Source organism: Synchiropus splendidus, chromosome 6 (genome assembly GCF_027744825.2).
Source record: "Synchiropus splendidus isolate RoL2022-P1 chromosome 6, RoL_Sspl_1.0, whole genome shotgun sequence".
Lineage (NCBI taxonomy): Eukaryota > Metazoa > Chordata > Actinopteri > Syngnathiformes > Callionymidae > Synchiropus > Synchiropus splendidus.
The window spans coordinates 13,329,356-13,352,419 of NC_071339.1; the positions used below are offsets into that span (position 1 = coordinate 13,329,356).

At 39.9% G+C, this 23,064-nt stretch overlaps 1 protein-coding gene across 1 annotated transcript in view; it reads right to left on the reverse strand.

Moving 5' to 3' along the window:
* LOC128760980 (protein bassoon-like) overlaps positions 1–23,064 on the reverse strand; it is a 39,523-nt gene that overhangs the window by 14,505 nt on the left and 1,954 nt on the right. The window contains 2 exon segments of the mRNA XM_053868785.1: positions 4,242–5,033; positions 16,926–17,313. Of these exon segments, the coding sequence (XP_053724760.1) occupies positions 4,242–5,033; positions 16,926–17,313 (1,180 nt within the window).

Below are 23,064 nucleotides of genomic sequence, written 5' to 3' on the forward strand. Positions count from 1 at the left end.
TGGAGATTTACATTAGAGTTGGGGTTAAGCACCGTACACAATAGGATCACTGCACTCCTGAACATGGATTAGAAACACTCTTGACAATTAGCTAGCGCAGCGCTCTCCCTAGCTCAACACACAGGCAGAATAACAGAGGGAATCTGTGCGTCCATGCTATTTTTGGGGCCAAATTAAGATATCATGTTCAATAGTAAGCGTTGAGTAGACACAATGTCAACTGCACACAACTTGACTGGAGTTAATTGGCAATTCAATCGATGTGTTACAGCAAGCGGGCTATGACTAAGTCGTGGAGACAGGGGTGTGAGAAATGTGATGAAGGAGAGAAACACACTAAGGTGTTAAATGAAAGGGCAAACGCCTGTTCTAACCCTCCTGACTGCAACAGAAGGAAAGAAGAATATTGAAGTGAAAAGGCAAATTGTGGTTTTAGATCAGTCGTAATGACCAAATATGAACAGGATTAATTTCAATCCTATTAGCGTTGCCCTAATGACCATCCATCCATCCATCCATCTATCCATCCATCCATCCATCCATCCATCCATCCATCCATCCATCCATCCATCCATATCCGCTGATCCATTGCCAGGTTGAAGGGGTAGCAGCTGATCAGCTCATGAGAGGCCCAAACCACCTCAACTGACTCCTCTCTACTGTACTCTATCCTGAGTCTCTCCCAAGTGACAGAATTTCTCACTCCATCTCTAAGGGAGACGCCAGAGGAAAAATCTGGGATCTCATTCTTTCGGGCATGACCTAGAGCTCATGACCATAGGTGAGGATTGAGATGAATATTGATCAGTGAATAGAGAGCTTTGCTTTTTGGCTCAGCTCTCTCTTACACACAACAGTGCGGTAGAGTGCCTGCTGCTGCTGCACTGATTCACCAGCCAATCTCCAACTCCCCTACCCCCTCACTTAGGAACAAGATCCCAAGCTACTTAACCTTTTCCACTTGAGGCAGGAACTCAATCCCGATGACATGCTACAAAATCAAGCATAACAGTGAAGTTCACAAATCTGTCCTAACAATCTCACAGCCCGATCATAAGGGCAGTTATGCGGCTACATGTATTTGCCCACGTGCATGTGAGTGACGTGCACTTGTTCTTTGGATCAGCCCATATGAGTCCATCGTTACTTTATGTCAGCCTCAATGAGCCTTAGCTGCCCATTATGCTGCCACATTTTCACCAAGTTTCTTTCAATGACCAGCTTTTATGTTTTTTTTTCTGCAGGCAGAAAAACCATAAAAAATCAATTTTCCGATGTTATGGTTTTGTCCAGCCATCACAATTAAGTCTTCAAGTCCTTCCATTTGCCCATTTGTCTAGCTGCCATCACAGGAACTGACAGGAGCAGAATAATACAGCAGCCATAATGGCAACCCTGGCTATTCCCAGCATAGCTTTGACCAGCCTCAATTTGGAAAGTAGGGTCTATGGGGTCCAACCCAATGGAGCAAGAAACATTTCTTGGATACTTCTCACGGAATCAGTTATATTTAAAGTATGTCAGAACTGCAATCCCCAAAAGTATATCATATGGACATATAAAATCCCAAGACAATAGCGTTTTAAGTATTGAATACCTCCTTAAGGGTTTATGTTTGGGCCCACCTTTGACCATCCGTAGGATTACAAATATGGCACACACCCAACAGAGTGCGGAAGAATGTGGAGAGAAAAAGGCTCAGGACACTACCAGATGTTGTCATTAAACGCTGGAAACATAATACTGTGACCTTGGCAGAGGTCACCCACTGACATAATACTATTTATCCTTTTGTCTTTTTTTGGTTTACTGAGGCGGTGAAGGATGAGCTAAATAATCATGTCGACGTGAAGCAGTGTATGCTTGTTAAGAGCGTTGGTTATCTTTGATGGCTTTCAGTCATCTCTTTGGGAGTAGCATGGCTGGGCACAGCAGGCTTGAATGCCTGATATTGGCAGCCATCTGCCTTTGGATGGGCCACTTGAGAGCGACACAGGATGGTGCCAACACAAAGTAAACACTTGTGTTTGAGAATCAGAATTACTTATTCAGTTGCACTCATAGCTCAAAAATCATGTGCTCTTCATTTCAATGAAGTGACGATAATAGCAGTACTAGCTTCCAATCACACGTTGAGCTGTGACATTGGCGTGCTAAACAAAGAATACATTGAGGGTGCAGCTTCAATAAAACTCACACCCTCTTGATCTACCAGATTTTACTGTAATGCACTAATGAAAAAACAGTCTTGTATCCCACAAAAACACCCTGAAGACACTAAGAATATCTATTTGTAAATCCAACTGTTCTTCTTTTCAGCAGGTCATTTTGGCTTAGTGTGTGAAAACAGCTCTGATTTCGAAGTCAGAAAGGCCAAAGATATCTTTCTTAAATATCAGGGATGAAGCAGTCTGTCACAGTCAAGTTTACAGATGTCATAAATGTTCAAGATATCTTTTGCTGTCCTTCTTCAGGCCATAATTGCTTTGTCACAGTTGAGCATATTGCAGCACTATTGTGTCGAGAGAAAGCATGTCCTCTGGGTGTCTGTGGCTTTAAAACCGTAGACATGCTGATGTAGAAAGCAATAGCAATTTGACCTTATATGAGCCATGTGCCATTTTAGCAGATCAAGCCTCTATGCAGGGACCAAAGCAAAAGCAGACTCCCTCTTAACCTGAGCTTGTATAACGTCTGCTTACCGAATAATTATTTGATCCATGAAACTGATGGAATTACAAGTCAAGAAAACATTGAACTCAGGCATCAGCTTGCAGGATGTGTTCAGAATCTGATGTAGATTAGTATGATGTGAACACTGACTTCGCCAAATATGGAACTCTTGACGCACATACATGTGAAATCTCTCACCTTATGTGACATAAGGCATCCGAGCACAGCTCTCTCTCATTTCTCCACACAACATACAGTATTTATAATGCTCTCCCTCACTGAATAATTGATGGGCTATGTTTTCTATTTCTCCACTTCTTCAACATTTTTAATAAAGAATATTGTTTCCTCACACAAACCAACAAGGGCTCCTATTGAGAAAAACACAGGAATGTAAGTGAGAAACTCAGGGAAAAAAGAAGGTAACACGTGTCATAAAGATGTATTTGCAGTCAGTAATGGATACTCGGCTTTCTAATTTTACTTCTTGAAGGTACGATGCATCTATGGTATTGATTTCTCAGATAATATTTTCTCTCTCACAGTACTGTCGGTGGTACCAGTGTGTGTAAACAGATAGCTTTAACTATTGAACATGCTCATTTCCCTTTACCTAAAGTTATTATTGTTGTTGTTGTTTCGAAATTAATCAACTTATTCTGTTTATATGTAGTTTATCGGTCTTCTCCTGGTCCTTTTATGTAACATCAGTTGGTCAATGAATGGTGTTGACCATGACAACGTGATTGCCGCGGAACCGAGTTACATGGTGTCCAAGTAGTTTTCATGTAATCCTACCTGCCAGTTAATCTTGTTCAGTGACAAAGGCAGCTTTTTGGATCTGAGCTGTGGAGTCAGTCGAGCAGAAACACAGCCAACCCAACAGACTCTCACAGTGAAACAGCAACGGCAGTTTGAAAGTTTTTTTGTACACCAAAGCATGATATGGGTGTCTGACAAACAAATTATCTCCCTGTTTCCATAGCGATATATGAATGGCCTGTGACAACCAGATGCCAAGGAAGGCAAGAATTGCCTATAAAAAATGCTCCGCAGAAAGCCTGTTATTACTGCTATCATTCAATTGAAGTTGATTTGCATAATTAAACTCTGGTCTAGCCTGGAAGCCTCTGTTCTTAGCAGCCAAATCCCCTCATGATAATAGAAAAAGAGCATCTTCAGGGAGATACAAAGCCGAGGCTGACCTCTTGATGAAACGAATCAATCATAAGATGATTCTGTAAATTGAACTCAGTTGGTTTCATTTCCTGTTGATTGCTTGAGTGCTTTATGAGGCCTGCTGTTAAGGTGAAGAGTGAAAAATATGTAGGTGCTCTGTGTAAGATTATACAGATCTCATTCATGAAAAGCACTACTGAAGACTAAAATCTTCAGAGACAGATGAGACTGACAATGGCACAGACATCACACAGCTTTTAACACATGACCTGAAGCAAAATAACTCTTGCAACTGCAAAGTTCAAAGGAGCCTTCAGTGAAATTCTTCCGCCTAGCCTGATGCCATATTCATTGTGATTCCAAACATATTATACTTGAGACACTCTTACCTCAACAAGGTGCGGAGTGGGATTGAATCCACACATGTTGCAGACTTGTGAATGGCACTGAGTGCAGGTGTTGAAGTTGGGTTGTTCCGTAGTGATTCCAACATTCAAGCTTGTCTTACACAGGGGACAACACGGTTTGGGTTTAGTGGGGGCTGAGGGAGGGGGCTGTTGCTGTTGAGCTTGAGGTCGTGGGCCCTGTTGGGCAGGCTGTGGTCCGGAGGGTTTATTTGGCCCCGGTGCTGAAGCGGGCTGTCCAACTGGCTTGGGGGCTGGTTTGGGGGGCTGTTGCTGTGGTTGTGTGGTCTCTGATATTAGAGTACTAGCCTGGTTAAGGAGAGAAGCACCAAAGCCAAACAGCTTTCCAAAAGTCTGCTCTGGTGGTGGGGGTTGTCGTGATGGGGAGCTCCCCGCACTGCGTGTTTGGTCCTGGCGGGGATGATGAGGCTGGTGGGCAGGTGAGTTGTGCGACAAATCTGGCTGAGAAGGGGCCTTGGCTATGCCGTGAAGAGGAACCGAACCTGGAGGCAACCGCGGCTGTTGCCGACCTGGGCCTCCAGGGCCAGTCTGTCTGGGAGGGCCCGATACAGGATGCCCTTGTGTCTGCGGTTGTGGATGAGGAGGAGTCTGAGTTTGAGGTGGAGGCTGGGGTTGATGTGAAGGATCAGATTTGAGTTCTGGTTTGGCTGTTTGAGAAGGTGAATGTATCTGCTGTTGACTCTTGGAGCGAGGCGTGGTCATGTCCATCCCCAATGCCCTCTGCATTTGACAGTTAAGACACAGCCACTCTTGAACCTGCAAATGAGGACACCACAAGTCAGTGAGAAAGAATGCAATTTCAAACGTACACTCAGATGATTCACACACTTCTTCAGAATGACAGCCGTAATGACTTAGTCTCATAGTAAGTACGTTGTACCGAAAAAAAAAAACAATCTGGCCATATCCTATTAGAGGTCTGAACAGCCTCTACATGATACATTAGGGAACTAGGCGCTCTAATCCAAGTGTGTGATGACTCTTTACCCTCACTTAAAAGGAGACACCAGCCAGCCACTTAAGCTAATCTATTCAGCTCTATAGGGGAGCAATCGGGTCATTCCCATTGACCCAGGTAAAAATACCAATAACTTATAATAATTGATTTCAGTCATAGCCTTATATGGGATGCAAAATCTATGAAATGCATCCTATATCCCCCTCACTGACTGAAACACCTTAAGTTTACATTTCATAGCATCAGACAATCATAACAATGGAGGGCTCCATAACAAAAATGCAGTGCAATGAGTTAAACAGGAAACCATAAGAAGTCACAAATACATATGGGATTTTAACCTTTGATGTCATAAAAACTTCAACTGTTGCAGTAATGAATGGAACGTCTACGTTTCAGCTTCACCTCTCCCTAGCTACTACTGTAATTTTACATATTTATCAGAGGTAAATCAACCTAAATAATGTTCCATTACTGATATAACCTACCCAAGCAATTGGTATCTACCTAACTTAAGAAATCTCCTCTTTCACAAAACCAATTCTAACCACCAACCACAATTCTGTAAATTCAATCTCTAACCAAAATTTGGTTAGTTTGTTTACCCTCCTCTTATTACCAACTATAACCCTTTATGTCTAGGAAATTATTGAATGAGACAATCATTTTTCACAGCCCCTGCAGCATGTGCATTTTTTTGGTAAACATAATTTAACCATAAACAGACGCTAAATGTATAAATGTTTTCCCTCAATAATGTACAGCTGCTGATGGTTGTTCTGCTTTTATTTTTAATTCTCTTAACATCTTCAGATCTAGCCTGTCTCATTAAAACAGGTCCCCTGGAGTTTCCTTTACATTTCACTCATATATTTTTTCTTGTTCCATTTCTGCTCAACTCCTCACATATCAAGGTGCAAATCAGAAAGTGGCCCTGGTCTTAGCGCTTCACCATAAGTGGTAATTGCATCCTGGTACTTCGGCAGCTATTTTGCTGCTCTGGGTTTGTGGTCATTACATAACGCACCCATGTATTATAAATGCAGCCAGGAAAAGGTTGTGAGGGTTGAGAAGAGGGTAGAAGGTCTAGAACACAGAGAGCAAAGACAGGCAAGCAAGCAGCTGGCTGCTCTATACTTCATGCTCCCCTGTAGCTAGAGAGATTGATTTTGGCTTCAGTTAAGTTTTTTTGTTTAATACATTCCGTTTTTCAAACGCACAAACTACACAAGAAACCACCGTTCAGAAGGCAAATGTCGGTGATAGCCCTGAGCAACTGAGCATGAATCACCGACACTCACAGCACACTCAAATGTAACCTATTTCATGTCTTCTTCACTCACTAACTGATCTGACAGTAGCTGGATTCACCGTGAGAACTCCAATGGTTGGTGACCAATTGAATGACCAAAGCACCTTTGAGGGGTGTGCACTCATGTGTAGGATGCTGCAGAGGAAAGGCGGGCCTGGTAGAGCAAACGTTTTCATCACATCCAAGTGCTAATGCTGGTTAACGCCACTCGTGTTTAGCCAACATAGTGTTTCCAGCAACATATTTAATTCAACAATTTGACTATGACCTAATGTATGATGGACAAGCCAGGGAGTACACTGGATAAGTTAGGCCTCCCTTAACCCTGCTTTTACAATAACAACAGACGATAGAAAGTGGATGAATACCTCGAAAACCTGAGGGCGCAAGCCTCCAAAAGCAGCTACAAGTATCCTCCAATAAATTGAAATTGGTCCTGTCTCCCAATGTTTAAAAAATAAAATCCCAGACACAGATGGATCACTCCCAAAATCTCCGAGGCGCAGGTAATAATAAATTATATTTATTACTGTTTTATATATATATATATATATATATATATATATATATATATATATATATATATATATATATATATATATATATATATATATATATATTTGCAAAAATGGAAATAAGACCAGTAACACGCCACCTTCCCGTAATCCTCATGAAACACATTGTCCTTCACAGCCTAAGAGAGCGCTACATCATCTTTCATGTCAACCAAAGGAGACGTGTCACACTCTTGACAATGGCGCTGTCAGAGGCATCAGCCACTGCAGTGAACTTAATCCTTAAAGAGAAACAGGCAGGGATGAAAACTTAAACACGATTTGATGGATCTCATCAAGCAGATGTATTATCACTTAGAACAACAGTGATCGTGACTGGGTCTTCAATCCGAACAGTTCTTCAGTCAGTAATTTAGTGTCACTTTAGACAGAGTAAGTCACTGGCTCAGCAGCTTCTAAGCCATGCGTCTGGCTTCCTGCCAGCCATCAGGAGCTCAAGAAGCCATTCCCTGTCAAAAGGGCGCACAGGTGCAGAGGTGTCCCAGGGGGTACAAGTAGGGTTACATGCATATGCCAGCATTACACAGACAAGTCATCGCCTTTCACTTTTATTTATTTATTTTTTTGTCTACACAGTGTCAGATACTGCACAGTATCAGTACAGTATCAGATTAACCCTACTGAAGAAGATCACAAACCAATGAGAGAAGCCAGTAGCCGAGAGGGCAAGTATTGGTCACTTTCAACAAGCCTCGCCATCTCACTTCGCTCAGCACATCCCTTGTTATGAGGCAACCATGTGGATCTTTATGAAATCCGATCCATGTCAGCAAAATAAGCGCTCTGTACATTCTCCTGCCTGTCTTCACTATCCTTGTTATAACCCTCCATCTTCACTCCTTTTCATTCACCTTAACTGCAGTGTCCACATCTTTTTCATGTACATGAATTTGTTTATTTCTCTGATCGCACACTCCATCCATTCATTTATGTCAGCGTGGCAATAACTTGCAGTCAAGCCCTGATCGAAAGCAGGGAAAGGTCACGAGCCGGGGTATGAGCCCGCTGTTCTGTAGACCTCTGTGTCTGTAAACAGGATGCTCGAGCACCATGGAGTCCATGAACAGCGACGTGAAGCCAGAAATAGATGCTTTGCACAGAAGGGACCTGCAGCAACTTGGATCTGGTTCAATTAACAAGTGCAAAGAACCATGGAAACACAAATGCACCATTTTAATCAGCGCAGATTCGATTAGTTTTTTTTCATCAGAATTAATACATGAAATGAATGAAGATAACATTGGGTGGTAAATGTATCCACTAACTATTGGTTTCCATTTGAATATACTGTATATCATCATATATATTAGAAGTCTATAACGTAACATCACAAAAACGGTTCACGGAGGTTAAAATACAATGAACAAATATGCTTTACATTAAACTAAATTAATTAGTAGTATATGACATTATTTTCATTTCCCAGACTGCATGCTTATTTTCGATGGTTTCATTTAAACATTTTATGTAGCGGGAGAAGTATTTCAGAAGTCTGTGAAAGTGATCCTGATTCTGAACTTTGCATTTGATGACGTTGAGCAAAGAGGCAGCGTTTCTTCGACCGGAAAAGCTCTGGGGGAATCAAACTCAGCATCAGAATCTTGAGCATAGATGAGCTCAGAGATCACAATGCAGCATGTGCAGCAGTTGAGCAGTGCAGTGTCGGGATGTTTGGGATGCAGTGGTGGATCGATCCCTTGCAAATTAGGCCAAGAGGCATTTCAATTCTGGCTGATGCGCCTCCCTGACTCTGAATATGTGTCCGTCAAAGGTGTGTCTATTACAACCTGATCTATCTACAACTATCAGCTGTGCAAACAACTGAACAAGTGCTCCCATAAAAAAAAACTTGTATCCCAGGATTTGTGGCCAAACAGAAGATGAATTCAGAAAGATAAAAGCTGTTCATCAGGTGCACAGCGGCGCTACAGAAAACCGTGAATAAATTATACTTTGATGCACTTTCAGTCTGGTCCTGAAATACAGTGCTTAATCCTCACACAATTTTCTTCTTCACAAATATTTTGCTGCCTCTTGACACTATATTAATTTTGCAGAGATGAAAAAAATCACACATCTTCCTGTTATGGTTCCATATCAAACATTTAACTGACTAAAAGAAAACAACAGTTCAAATCTAAACATAAACACGCTCTCAACAGGTATGTTTTATCATCTGAATAGGAGCGGGTCAACTATTGATGTTCGCAATGGATACGCTTTGCATCGTAGTAAATTTTAGCATTAACATGATCAAGAGCGCACAGCCTTCTTTCTTAGTGAGATTGCACTGATTCTCCTCTTCTTAATTCTGACTAGGACATAAATCTCTCATGTAAAGTTTCTCCCCAGAAATTTCAAAAATCAACTTTGACAATAAGCAGACCACACAGCAAGCCTTGTGAATGGCGTGTGAAATACCGTTTCAGATATCAGCTATTTAGCTTTTATTAAGCTTTTTCATTTCTGTATTCGATTTTTCATGTTTTCTCTCTTGGTGCCTCAAAATACACGATCGGTTCAGCGACACAAAACGATTTTCTCCATTTAAAATAAGCCATTTGTCCGCTCATATTGTGAAAAATTTCAAACAACCTTAACGCATCACATGGAGGCTCAGTCCAAACATATTGCGCTAAATCATTTTTGGTGATAGAGGAAAAACAATTATAGCAGCTGCCGGAAACATAATCCAGAGCTGCCGCAGCAGCTTTCAGTCTGCCTGGTCATATAGTGATAAATGTGTTCAACGCTGGCTTCCATGATAAATGTAATAAATATTTGTAGTATATATTTTCCACCTCTGTCCATGTCAGGTTATTTACTGAATGACTTAGCAGTAGCCATATCACTGTCCTCTTGGAAAATACGAATCATTGACCGAAAAGAAATTCTATATTCTTCAACATCCACATCTGTCGTTCTCTTTTGCATTTGGCTGTCTCATTTCTTATTCCTGTCTGGTGTCTACTGTCATGTTCTGACGAATAACTTCCCTTTTTCGTCATATTATAGTGTCAAGAATTGACGCAAATACAATTGTTTGCCTTTGACCAATGCACAGCACAAACAAGTAATTGAAAATGTTTCCTTTAAATCAAGCAAACTGAACTTTATATTCAGAGCAATAGAAGTGGCATCCCATGGCTAAACCGAACCCCAACTTCTTTTACACAAAACTCTGCCCACAGCAGAGATATCTCAGGATATGCCAAATGTGCCAACATGCACACGTAAGGCTGCCTTTGGCGTCTATTTGACACCTAATCTGTGAGAATGTGTTGTGATCCTGTGTCACTCTCTTTGACGGCGAAGCAAATGTTTTGCTCTTTGAACCTCCGGCAACCAACCTTGTCTTTTGTACCTGCTGCTGACTGTACTCACCTGTGAGTGTATTCATTCTACCTGCCTGTTGAGGGTTGTCACTCGCCCTCACTTGCACTCCAGGACTTTTAACTACCTGCTTGTCCCTGAATATGTCTCTGTGTACCCCATATGTCCAACAGCGCTGCTAAAGCCTCAGGCAACTTCAATTCTGAAAGTTTGTCGTGATGTCATTTTTGCTAACAATTCATTAGGGAAATGTTCAGTTGATCCTATACCTACTTAATAGGTAATAAAACATAGCGATATTCCAATTTCTCAACTGCTTTATAATTGTGACATCCATTTTCTCTTTTAGCAAAATCGTTAAAATGTTCCAATTAGCCCTCTGATAGAAAAAGACCATTTGACTTGAAGGTTTTCAAGCATGAAGAAATAGAAATGACATTACATAAATTAAGCCTAAATGTTAAATATATAGTCGGGTTATCAATTCTTTTTATTTATAAGTTTTATTTTGCTTGGACAGATGTTATTTTTATCCGATTCATCAAGCTATCAAAAAGACCACTCAATATAGGAGCTGATGACAAGTTCAATGAGTAGGAACTAGATTTAATAACTATGATCCAACAGCAGTAGCCCTGGTGGCATAACTTCTTTAACCGTTGCCTCATTCTCACTTCAAACTCCATGCACTTTATGTCATACTGTCTGCAACCTGGAGGCTGATTATGAGGAGCACATATACTGTACAGTATAGGGTTGAAAAATGTCACCACCCAATTGACTCTGAAGAAGAGAACAAGAATGTTTCAGGGAATTAATGCATCCTGTGTCCTAGATTTAGTTCCTGACGGTTCTCTTCACAAAATATTTTAGTATATGCAAAATACAGCATGCAGTGCCTCAGTTGGATTCTTGACCCAGTTATTCAGAGTTGTCCGAACCACAAAATCCCTTGATCATATTATAATTGAAGTCAAAACATCTAATTATACTTCATAATTACTTGGCAATTAATGGTTTTTGCTTTATACCCTGCTACAATCCAGGTTCTGTGACAACTGTCTGATAAGCCATAAAAGGCCTAATAAAATCTTGCAATTTGATTTTGAGGCAATTTAGGTGATGAAAATACTAATACTCTTCTTACGATTGTGCCTGTATGGTTGCAAGGCCATTTGTGCTCACAAACAAACAGCCAGCCTTTAGACCAAGTTTATCCATCTCTACTATAAAACACACCCAAACCAAACAGTCAGATGGTTTGGTTACAAAATGTACCTTTCTAACAATCCAGTTTGAACTACAGGGATCTGATGCTGAATGAATCCTGTGCTGAAAGACACTGTCAACTTAAGCCTCCTACCTGATTTATTTTCATCCAAGAAGAGGGGATATATATAAAATACAGGGAGAGAGCCGCCTCTACAGAGACGCGTGTGGGAGCGACTGTTAAAACTCTTCCTCAGCATGTGGGATTGTTTGTTCGCAGAAGAATCATTTTCCCACATTCCATGCCGTATCCTTTTGAACTCTACATTTCATATTATTGCTCATTAAAAAGGATGAGATACAAGAATATTTTTTCAACTCAGGACAATAAAAATGGTGCAAAGTTGGTCTGAAGGGTGCCATCATTCAAGGTTTTTGGGCATCAACTTTCCCTATCCCCGTGAGACGACTGACTTGAAAATCTAATTACACACACCCAATTTAAATTTAACAAATAACCTCTGTATGTTTTGAGACTGTGGGAGGAAACTGGAGTCCCTGTAGCAAACACATGGATGCAAGAGCAGAACATATAAACTCCACACAAAAGAGATCCACATTCACTCCAGGAGTGGCCTCATAACAACATTCTAGTCAGTGATTTCTGAAGAATCTCCCCAAGAAATCATAAATCATGGTCTCTTCCTGTTTTTCCTGCCACTGCCGCAGACAGAAGCAGGGTATGTTCTATAAATAGAAATTGGTCCAATTATAAAGCAGATGTTCCCTGTCAGGGGTTAGTGTCTGTGGTACTTTCTTTATCCCTCAAAGCACTTGTTATCTGTTGTTCTCTTTTGCATTTGGCTGCCTCATTTCTTTTTCCTGTCTGGTATCCACTATCATGTTCTGACGAATAACTTCCCTTTTTCGTCATATTTTTACAGATGAATTCTAAACAAGTACTGCCTGAAGACCACAATTATCAAGGAAATGTGATCTGAATATGAAATCAAGATCTTGTAATAACATCACTGCTCATGAATGCCTTTACATTTTTTGCATCTCTGTGGTTCAAAAAACTTCCTGCAGTAAAGCCCCAGGGACGAGACGCAATTGTATGTGCAATAGATTTTAGCAGACTGCAAGTCATCTCGCATCAGTATGAGTAAACTGGATGGATTCTCCTCTCATGCTTTCTCACCGTGAGGCCACCTACCCTTTTGTGGACAACGCTTTGATGCCATAATATCAATGTCCACAACGTCATTGCCCAAGTTGAAGACTCGAGTTCAGCAGAGGAAATAGGAAAAGTGATTTATTCAGATTATGGTGGAATGAATTTGGCGAGCGTGACTCCTGAGTTCAACTTTTAAGTCACATCGGTGCTGCAACACATCCGTATTTCACACTGAGCTGCCTCCCTCATTTCATAGCAGGTCCACATATGAAGTGGCATCATAAATTCATGACAGTTAAGGCAGATGTTGATGCAGACATGTTGATAAGAAGTGTTTGACAACGGCTCACATAAACGATCCTATGATCAAAATAAAACAGTCTATTTCTCATCACATTCAAACTTCCAAAATCTGAGAAAGTTCATTATTACCGCACGTTTTGCTCTTTTACTCCATCTTTAAAGGTCACATCAAAACGCTTTTCAACTGATTCATAATTGCTCAAAGCTTTCATCGTCATGCAAAATTTGTTTGATGGCTGCTTCTTTTTCTATTTGCTTTTCATGAACCCCTCTTTGTATGTCTTTGATCCAGAACCAAGAGACATGGTGGTGAAATAACTGCAAATATTTATCAGCACTATAGACTGACATTCTTTCTGCAAAGGATTTTTCACTATATGATCTAACAGTGTATTGCTGAACGTATGATGTTTAAATTTAGAATATCTGTTTCTGAAACATGTCTCATAAAATAACAAACAACTTTGCTGCAACTTAAATAAAGATTGATAAATAGACATTTTGCACATCCAAGCATCTTAACGTCTTTACAGTCTAATAACTTTATTAGACTGCATACAATTCAATCAACAATTCTCACATTATTAAGGAACTGAAAAAGAGCAGAGTGACAAAAATCATATAATTTCTTCCTCTTATTCCCACTTTCTCTATTTTTTCAAACAGTGGTTGTGTGTAACTGTGTGTTAGCTTGTGCAAACAGAAGGAACAGATAAAATAGGATGAAAAAAATACTTCTCACACCTTTTTAGGGACAAGAAATATTCACAATATTCCGCAAAAACACGGGCAAATGGCTGCATGTGGCCCGTGGGTCTGATGTAAGATATACATGACCAAATTACATCAGCAATGACGTATGTGGTTTCATACACAAGCATAAAAATATTATTCTGACAACCTCACATTAAAAAAATACTTATTATATCAAGTAACACCATAAGAGAAATTGTATTGGTCAATAGAATAGATCAATAAATGCTTTTAGTATACTAAAGATGTCCTGACTTGAGGGGGGAAAGATCTCAACAAACAACAGACACTCTTCTACTTACAACTTAACTCGCTAAAATTATGTGAAATTGTTACATATCCTATAAATATATGTAGATCTACACAAGTCATTGGCAGCCATCTGCTGTGTCCCCAGTCAATATTGGTTAAAGGGCTTGAGTGCTTGTTCCTCGAATGTTTTGTTGTGTTTTTATTGGCATGATTCATTTGCTTCAGCTTCAGACCCTGAGGGACAAAGTAGCCTGGCTCTGTCACTGGCAATGAGACTCCGTATCATCGACCAAAGGTTGACGTGTACACCCCATAAACGTTATATTTAGCAGTGTTGGAGAGAATGAAAGCCCATGTAGTTGAACCACATGGCTTAACTATCATTTACTGTAGCTTTCTGGTTATAAAATTACATTGATATTTTTGAGCTACACCAATTGCTTTAACTGTTGTTGGAACTATACAAGGTGAAAACTGCAATTATGGCCATCAGCATTATTATTGTTATTTTTGTTAGTGATATGTTCCTTAAATCGCATCTATTGAAGTTCGCCATCAGTTCATGTGAGTTTGACACTGAGTTCACTCTGACTTCTCCAGTAGACTATAGTATAAACTAAAAAGACGACCCTCACAACATCTATTTAATATAAATTTGTGCCAAGGAAGGCACCGACACGGCACCGCCAGTCACTTCCTATGGTGCACACACAACACAACCATTGCCATTCATGCACCAACAAGGTGTGTCACACACCATATGTTGATTTATTTAAAACATTAAATGACTATTAGCATAGTAGCTCTGGTTTTTATTGCACGTTAATAATGGATATGCGGATTAAGAAGTATTTGCTTTTGTGTGAAACAATCAGTAAAAAATATCAAATCCCACTGTAGATATCACGTTGACTACGCAGTCAGATCAACTCAGGGTCCCGACAGCTGATGACTGCGTCGGGACACAAGCGGTCGTACGTTGGTAACATGACTTGACAGCTGAACCATGTCTGCACTAAAAAATGCTTTTTGCGAGCAACTTTGGTTCATCTAAAAGATGTACTGAGAGAAAACCTCACCATAGAGAATGGAGCTAATTTGACGAAGACAGTGTGTGAGTGCATGACAATGACCGATGAAGAAAAGTAAAATAAACTGTGGGATTTGTTGAACATTGAGTGAACTTTTCAAGCCATTTAAGTCAAATCTGTCGACTGCATTCAAACAAGGAAGGTGACTAGCCTCAGATCTGTTGTGAATGTCATGTTTTCACACTTCAGATGATGTCCAAATGCCGAATGTGGACGTGATATTTCTGTAGCTACGAGAGAATGTAGGTCAATTCACTGATCATATTGAGGGGGGAAATTTACTTGAAAATGCCTCGGAACCATTAAAATCAGTCATGTAAGGTTTTTAAGACTTAAAAAGATTTATGCGCACCATTAGGGCAAATAGTCACTTCTGAAAAGATGGAATTTTCCACACTGTTTGTTTACCCCGCCTCCACTCTTCATCATTTTGTCTTCAGTCATCCAAAGCATCATCATCACCTTTGATCAGCCCAACTATTATCTCTGTTATTGATTCATGATAAGACTGTGTTAGGTGCGCTGCAGAGAGACAAAATCCATTCTAAGTAGGTTAGGGGGGTAAATCTTCAGGTCTCTTGAGGGAAGGCACTTTCAACTGCATTGTTCACTCTGTCAGCATCTGACAAGCTCTCCGTGCCTGAGCTGAAAAATACCCACAACATCCACCTCCGCAGTCCTCTTTACTGCCACGCTCTCCTTCCCCGCCTGACATCATCTATTCTTTAATGGTTATGTCCACACACTCTTTCTCATGCCTGCATCTCACTGCACTTTACATTTTTCTCATTTATTAAAGCTAACTCATGCACACACAGATAGAATATAAAACCAGGAATAAAGTTTGCCAAGGTTCTGGCTGGCTTTGCTGCATTTTAGCAACGATTCACAACATGACTCAATGGCGTTGATGTGAAACTTTGTGACAGATGACACAGCCAGACTTGACTCACAGCAACAGTGGAGCGTAGCTAATTCAAATTAGGCATGTGATTTATTTTCGGGTGAAGGCAAAAGACTTTCTGATCAAGCTGTTGACAATGGGGATTGTGGTGTTGCATGAGAATGCGGGTGTGTTGTGTGTGCTAGCTGCTGGTGTTTTTAAAAATGATATTGTTGTCTCGCTTTGACTCTGGTCAGGATGTGGAGCCACACTTCTATCTGTCACGACAAATTGGCACAGCCCTGTTCAAGCGTTATGTATACTGCATTACATCAGTATTACAAATCCCTTCTGAAGTGAATGGTTGGGTGGCTATAGAAGAGGAGAGGACAGGGGTTTCATGTGCGGTGCAGTGGAGGGGGACACAAGAATCTTCTGGAACTGTTTCAAATGTATGAATCGCACATCAGTTTTCTTCTACTTGTGTCCTTTTTTTTTGTTTTACTTGTGTGGTGTGTGCAACAGTTTACCACTCAAGTGACTCATGTATGTGCACCTCACTTCCCACTAGGAAAATTGCATAACCTAAAACAAAGAACTTGTCAACTAAATGAAAAGCAAGAGCTCAAAGCTATTACACATCTTTGGCTTTTAAATATCATCAGTATGGTTTTATATATGGGGGTGTACTTTGCAGTCATGAAAGAGTGAAATACTGAAACTGTTTTTCTGCATCATCATCATCATGTATGTAGAATTGCCGTTGTCTGATCACAGCTTGCAGGAAGGCATCATTGCTTACCTCTGTGAGATGAGGGTTGGGATTGAAGCCACACTGGTTGCACACCACGGAGCTGCACTGTGTACAGGTGTTGACGTTTGGCTTGCAGTCCCCGACGCCACTCAGGTCGTTGGTTTTGCAGACGGGACACAGCTTGCTGCTGGGCATGGGTGCTATTTGAGGCACAGAATAAGGAGATGTGGGGACGCTGCCGCGATCCGGAGACACTGATGGAGACCTCCCAGTCCTGCTGCTCCCCACGTCCACATGCAGGCTCTTCCTGGCCACATGACCCTGTCCTTGGTCACTGTGAGGCGGTGCAGACTGTAATGTGTCATGGGTGGCCAATCTGTCTCCTGGTCCTTGACTGCTCTGGACTCCTGCTTTAAATCCCTGATCCACAGAGGCTCTAGATGAAAAAAGCACATTGTGAACATAGAAAGCAGTTAGATGAGCCATTATTAGTTACATGAATTGGTGCCTCGTATTTGATCTGAGAGCTTTTACTTTCAGATGAAAGCGGTAGCTGAAGGATTTTGATGTTGCACGTGTGTTTTCAGTCTATGTGCTGCACAATGCGCTGCACAGCAGAAGGCTGATGAAACCTCTAATCTATGCATGGAACGTCCGTTTGGGTTTCTCGTCGTGCAAACCAGCACATCAGACTTGGAACGGTCTTGTCTGAGTTGGAAGTCTTAAAGGTGAATATATGTATGGGGGTAATATTCAACATTTATCCTAATGTGACACTACCAAAAAAACTTCAAAAAGCAGAAGAAAACTGTTGAACTGTTTTAGTTAATTACACAACAGTTTAACAAACAAGGAAGTCTTTGAAGAAACTGAGAGGCAATATAAAAAAAAAATAAATAAATAAAAAAAAAAAAAAAAAAATATATATATATATATACACACACACTGGTAATAGTGTGATAGTGTGTTTTCATGACTGTATTCTTGTTGCAAAAATCAAAACAAAAATGTTATTTTCCCTTCTGTTATAATGCAAATCCCCTTTTCCGACTGAAATCGAACGTGATTCAGCAGAGCTGCAATTGTTAAATATTTTATATTGCCTCTCAGTTTCTTCAAAGACTTCCTTGTTTTCAGCCTGCAAAGCTCGGAAAATGTGATGGTGAAAACTGAAGTGGATGACGAGGTCAACATTTGGAAACCTACCCAACACAACGACCCTTACGTACTGAAATGGAGCTTCACAGCCGTAGCACTTAAGATGTGATATTCTCCTGTAATTAATTGAAAGATGGAAACAAAAGCTCTTCAGTCAGAGGAGGATGGAAATGAAAGGAGCTGAAAGGGAACATATTGGCTACGGTGAGTCAGTTAATGTTGATTAATTGAGTGGCTACACATATCTAATAATGTTGAAACCATCACTTTACTGCTGTATTACAAACAGACTAAGTGTTGACCACCAGTCTGCACCAAGCACGAGTCTGATGCAGGGAAAATGACGTACAGGGAATGGTTGTTTCCTATAAGCGTACATATCTCTCAATGACTTTACTCAGCCAACGTCGCTGTTAACCAACATTTGCAGACAAATGTTTATTTAAATGTTTTTTAAACTTACATAATAAAAAATTAATATGCTCTCAGAATTTCTAAAAGCAGGAATTTTGCAGATAATCTCTTTAAACATTTCAACCTGAGAAATATTTGTACAAAAGCTCATTTATTTTCAGAATAAAAATCAATTTTACATTTCATTGTGAATTTGGGTATTTTTGGAAAACTTTTTAATGTGATAAGGTCACGATTTTGAATACCCAGCCATTCACTTTCTTCTGCTTTTCAAGCGAGGTCTTTGGAAAGAGACCTTTAGTGCAGGAATTTTCAGGCGTTCCTGAAACAACTGTGAGATGCAATAGCTCCAGCATACCTTAGGTCTACTCGGGTTCACCCTGCTCTTCAAGGAGACCTGAGTTTGCTAAGCTGCTATTTGCTTCATGACTGACGATGGTGCATCTATCCTTTTGTAGATCTGACTTGAACTTGAGCTACTTAAAACTCAAAAGTCAGGAATAAGAAGTGATAGGCAACCTTTTTCTGACTGAGAATAATGGTGTACTGATCCTGTCTGCTTGATAATCATCCAGTATCTTGAGGTCTTGGTGGGACACAGCCAATAGGACCACGGAATATGCAGAAGCAGAGATGACATCCGAAAACAGAACCCTGCTGAACCAGACGTCCCAAGAAATTCTGCCCATAAATAAGGATCTCTGGCAGCCAAAATATGGGGACAAGGTGACGTTGTTGTCTCTTCCAGTACACAATACAGTACTCTGTGAAGCAGAAAGGGATTACCTATTAAAATATCTCTATGCTAAGTTGTAGTTTCAATATAAGACAATAAACGACGACTCTCTATTGAACCATGGCTGCCAGTTACTCGATCTGATCTGAGGACTTTCCATCTCATATGCTCATTTGCTATATAAATAAATAAGGAAAAACACTGATATTAAAACCATTAACAATGGAGCTGAAAACCTTCACCTGCACACAAAACATCAACAATTGTCAAAGGCCTGTGATACTGAAAGGTCATAACTATGTGATGAGAAGCGCATTCTGCTCAACAAAAATGATGTTTCTTCTTCTTCTTCTTTCCGACAACTTGTGCATGTTGCCACAGTGGAAACCACAGTCTGATCCTAGCCGATGAGACCACAGATATTGACAGGTAGCCAGTGACAAACTACTGCCATGCTCGCAAAACACCAACTCCAAATCATTGATCATTGTATTTGCTTTAAGTGTTACTTTCTGATGACATGCCATTAACTATCTACTCACAAGTCACTTCTCGCAGCATTAGCTCCATTATCCTTACTTATAACTGTGATGGCTTTGTGATGGTAGATGTAGAAGTAACACAGAAAAGATGTTGTCGACCTTAGTTTTCAGGTGTTCAATTAACCCTCACGGCCGACAGCATTCTGATTTACTCTTAAGTATCTTGTCATTTACATGCAGTTATGAAGCGCCTATTGCATTAATATAAAGGAGACTGCATTCTTGCTGAAGATGAAGCAAGGCACAACAATTCATGTTCAGTGATATATGAACCATGGAACTCATTTCATAAGCAAATCAACCTTGACCTGTATTTTTTGTTTTTGTTCATAAAAGATCAGTGAGCACAAGTTATATCTCGCTTCATGCTATACCATCCGTCATCACTTTAGTTAATACCACTGAGATGACACAGGATAGATTTCAGATAAAGGGTGTCATATTTTAGGAGTGACAGCTCTTCTTTTAGACAAAAAGCTGATGAAGGTATCCATGTCCTTGTCACAGAGATGGTACATGTTCATTATTGATTTACTTATACTTGGTTCATAGGTAACTTTATAGTTCAGGACTCAGCGATCTGAAACCTTTTGAGCAATGTAAAGGTCAAAATGAAAAAGATTTTTTTTTCTTTAATAGAGCTTTCAGTCAGATCACTTCTTTTCAGTGAAAAATGCTGGAATTGACAACCAAGCAAAATATGACCTTCACACATCTAATATTAAACACTACACTGGCAGCTGTGATACACTGGCTCAGAAATACACATTATAGCAGCGGAGCAAGCGAGTTTCAATTTTATTTTTATTTAGCGCAAAATTATGATTGCAGGATTATCCAGAAAAATAGGAGCATGTGTGTGTCTATTCTAGTGAGGTCCAATGTTGGGGAAAACACCTCCAAAATCTTCAAGTCAAGTCGAGTCCTGTTAAGTTTAGCCATTTGTTTTGGATGGTCAGGTTGAGGGTGAGAGGCTGGGGAAAACACGATGGCAATGAGAGGTCCATCCAAAGATGGTGTGACAGACAGCATCTGTGTGTGTGTGTGTGTGTGTGTGTGTGTGTGTGTGGGTGTGTCAAGCTTGAGGAGCTCTTGCATTAACATGGCAGATAGAATATGAGTTGGACATGTTCATCCTTTCAATATATATATATATATATATATATATATATATATATATATATATATATATATATATATATATATATATATATATATATATTCTAATTCCAACATTATTTTATTGATACTATGTCAAGTATTTCTCTCTAACAACCTCCCAAACTGTCAACATGTTATGAATGGGGTGGGGTCCATCTGGTGAAAATTCCATAAAATCATCAACGCCTTGTCCCCTTCTGCTGCTAGTGCCACGTTGTCATAAATAATAAGAATGCCTTTTGCATTATTTGTTATTGTTCCAAAACCATTTGGCTTGCGCGCAACGCTTTCATTGCTCCAGGTGAATTAATTATGAATGCAACACTTTGTCTCAGAATGTGACTCACACCATTAATTTCGTAGAGTGTATAAATGCTGCTGCGTATGCGTATGTAATTGAAGTTCGATTTATGTATCAGCACTGTATGTTCAGCACACTGATGCATGATATGCTCTAGCATGATGGGCCGAATTCTAGTCCTTAATAATTCATATGTTTACAAGATACAGAAGCTCAGTTTTGTACACATGAACATATGCTTTTTGCAAGCATAAGATTTGAAATTCCGAGTGGCTTTTGCTGTAGATGTTATAATTATAGAGGAAAGCCAACACAGCTGAGACGCAAAGCAATTCCCCAAGCGCCACTGTTTTCTTACACGTTCCGATTTTCTCTCCTTTCATTAATTGTGATGGATGAACAGCTGGAAGTGTTGAAGCTGCCTAAGTGGAACTGACTTCTCAAAAACTTCCTTGAAGCATATCATGCTCTGCTCATAAGTGGTATACTGTTAAAAGGCAAGTCAATCTCATTAGGATGAAAGTCTCCCATCAACGGTGTCTGCTCAACAGGAGCTGCATCGCTTCACACACGCCCCACAGGTCCTTAGTGTCAAGGCTATTTAGGGCACTAAATGTTGTCATTAATATATATATATATATATATATATATATATATATATATATATATATATATATATATATATATATATATATATATATATATATATATATATATATATATATATATATATATAAACCTTTGTTTATTTTATTTTTTTAAATCCTCAAAATGCCTCTCAAGCTAACCAGCTGAAGCCAATCGATAGCCTACTCCAGTTAGGGAATGGTAACTTGTAGCAAGTCAAGGACATGCATGTTGTTTCTGGCTGAGTGAGGGGACAATGTAGCATGACAATGATTGGTGTGAAGCAGAAAGGAAGCGCAATTACGGTCCCGTCTCACAAGTCCTGGGGATTACTCTTGACTAAAATGAAACCCAAGCTGAGGATAAGAAAATGCCAATAAGTGTATTGATTGTTTGGTACAGGTATCATCAACATTTATTACACTGCAAGGTACTTGAAGTTCACTTAAATAACAAAGCTGCACTGTTTACTCTTCATTATATTTTAAAAGTTAACGTTGGATTTTAACAAAGATAAGAATAAGAATAAGAATAATTCAACATGTGTATGTATGTATTATTATTATTATTACTATTAACAGGCCGCGCTCAGCACAATGTCCCAATGACAAAGTATCCTTCAAAAAAATACCTGGATCCAGACAGTGATGCTGCTTATTATTCATATATATCATTAGGCAAAAGGAGATGGGCACAATTTTGGATTGTCAGGGGCAGCTGGAGAGATGGAGGACACTCTGTGCTGTACAAGGCTTATGGTATGGTGGGCGAACAGATAGTGTCCTGCTTGTATTGCAGTTAAATGTTAAAATATTTGGTTTAAAAAAAGCCTGCAGATAAGACAAGTGAAAGAAATGTTGGCAATGTAGATAAAAAAAGAGTATCACATTCACCCCTACAGCACCAGGAGAAAAATAAAACATGATCTTCTCCCCTGATTCTTCTCCCTTCTCTTTTCTGTTCACTCTGTGGCCCACACAAGATTATTAATTCTTGAAGAGAATCGGTTTAACATGAGTCAGCCAAATAAATCCATATGTTATCTGCGCAACAGATTATGTCTAACAGAACGAGGACCATGCCTCAACTTAGTGTTTCTTTTCACGTAGAAATATTGAGCGTCTTGTGTAACAAGCTAACACAGCGCAGGGGGACTGGAAACAGGTGTGGTAATAGAAAACGCAGCATTTGCCAATGGATGTGCGCTGTCTCATCTACGACCGCTGATCTCGGCAATTAATATCAAAT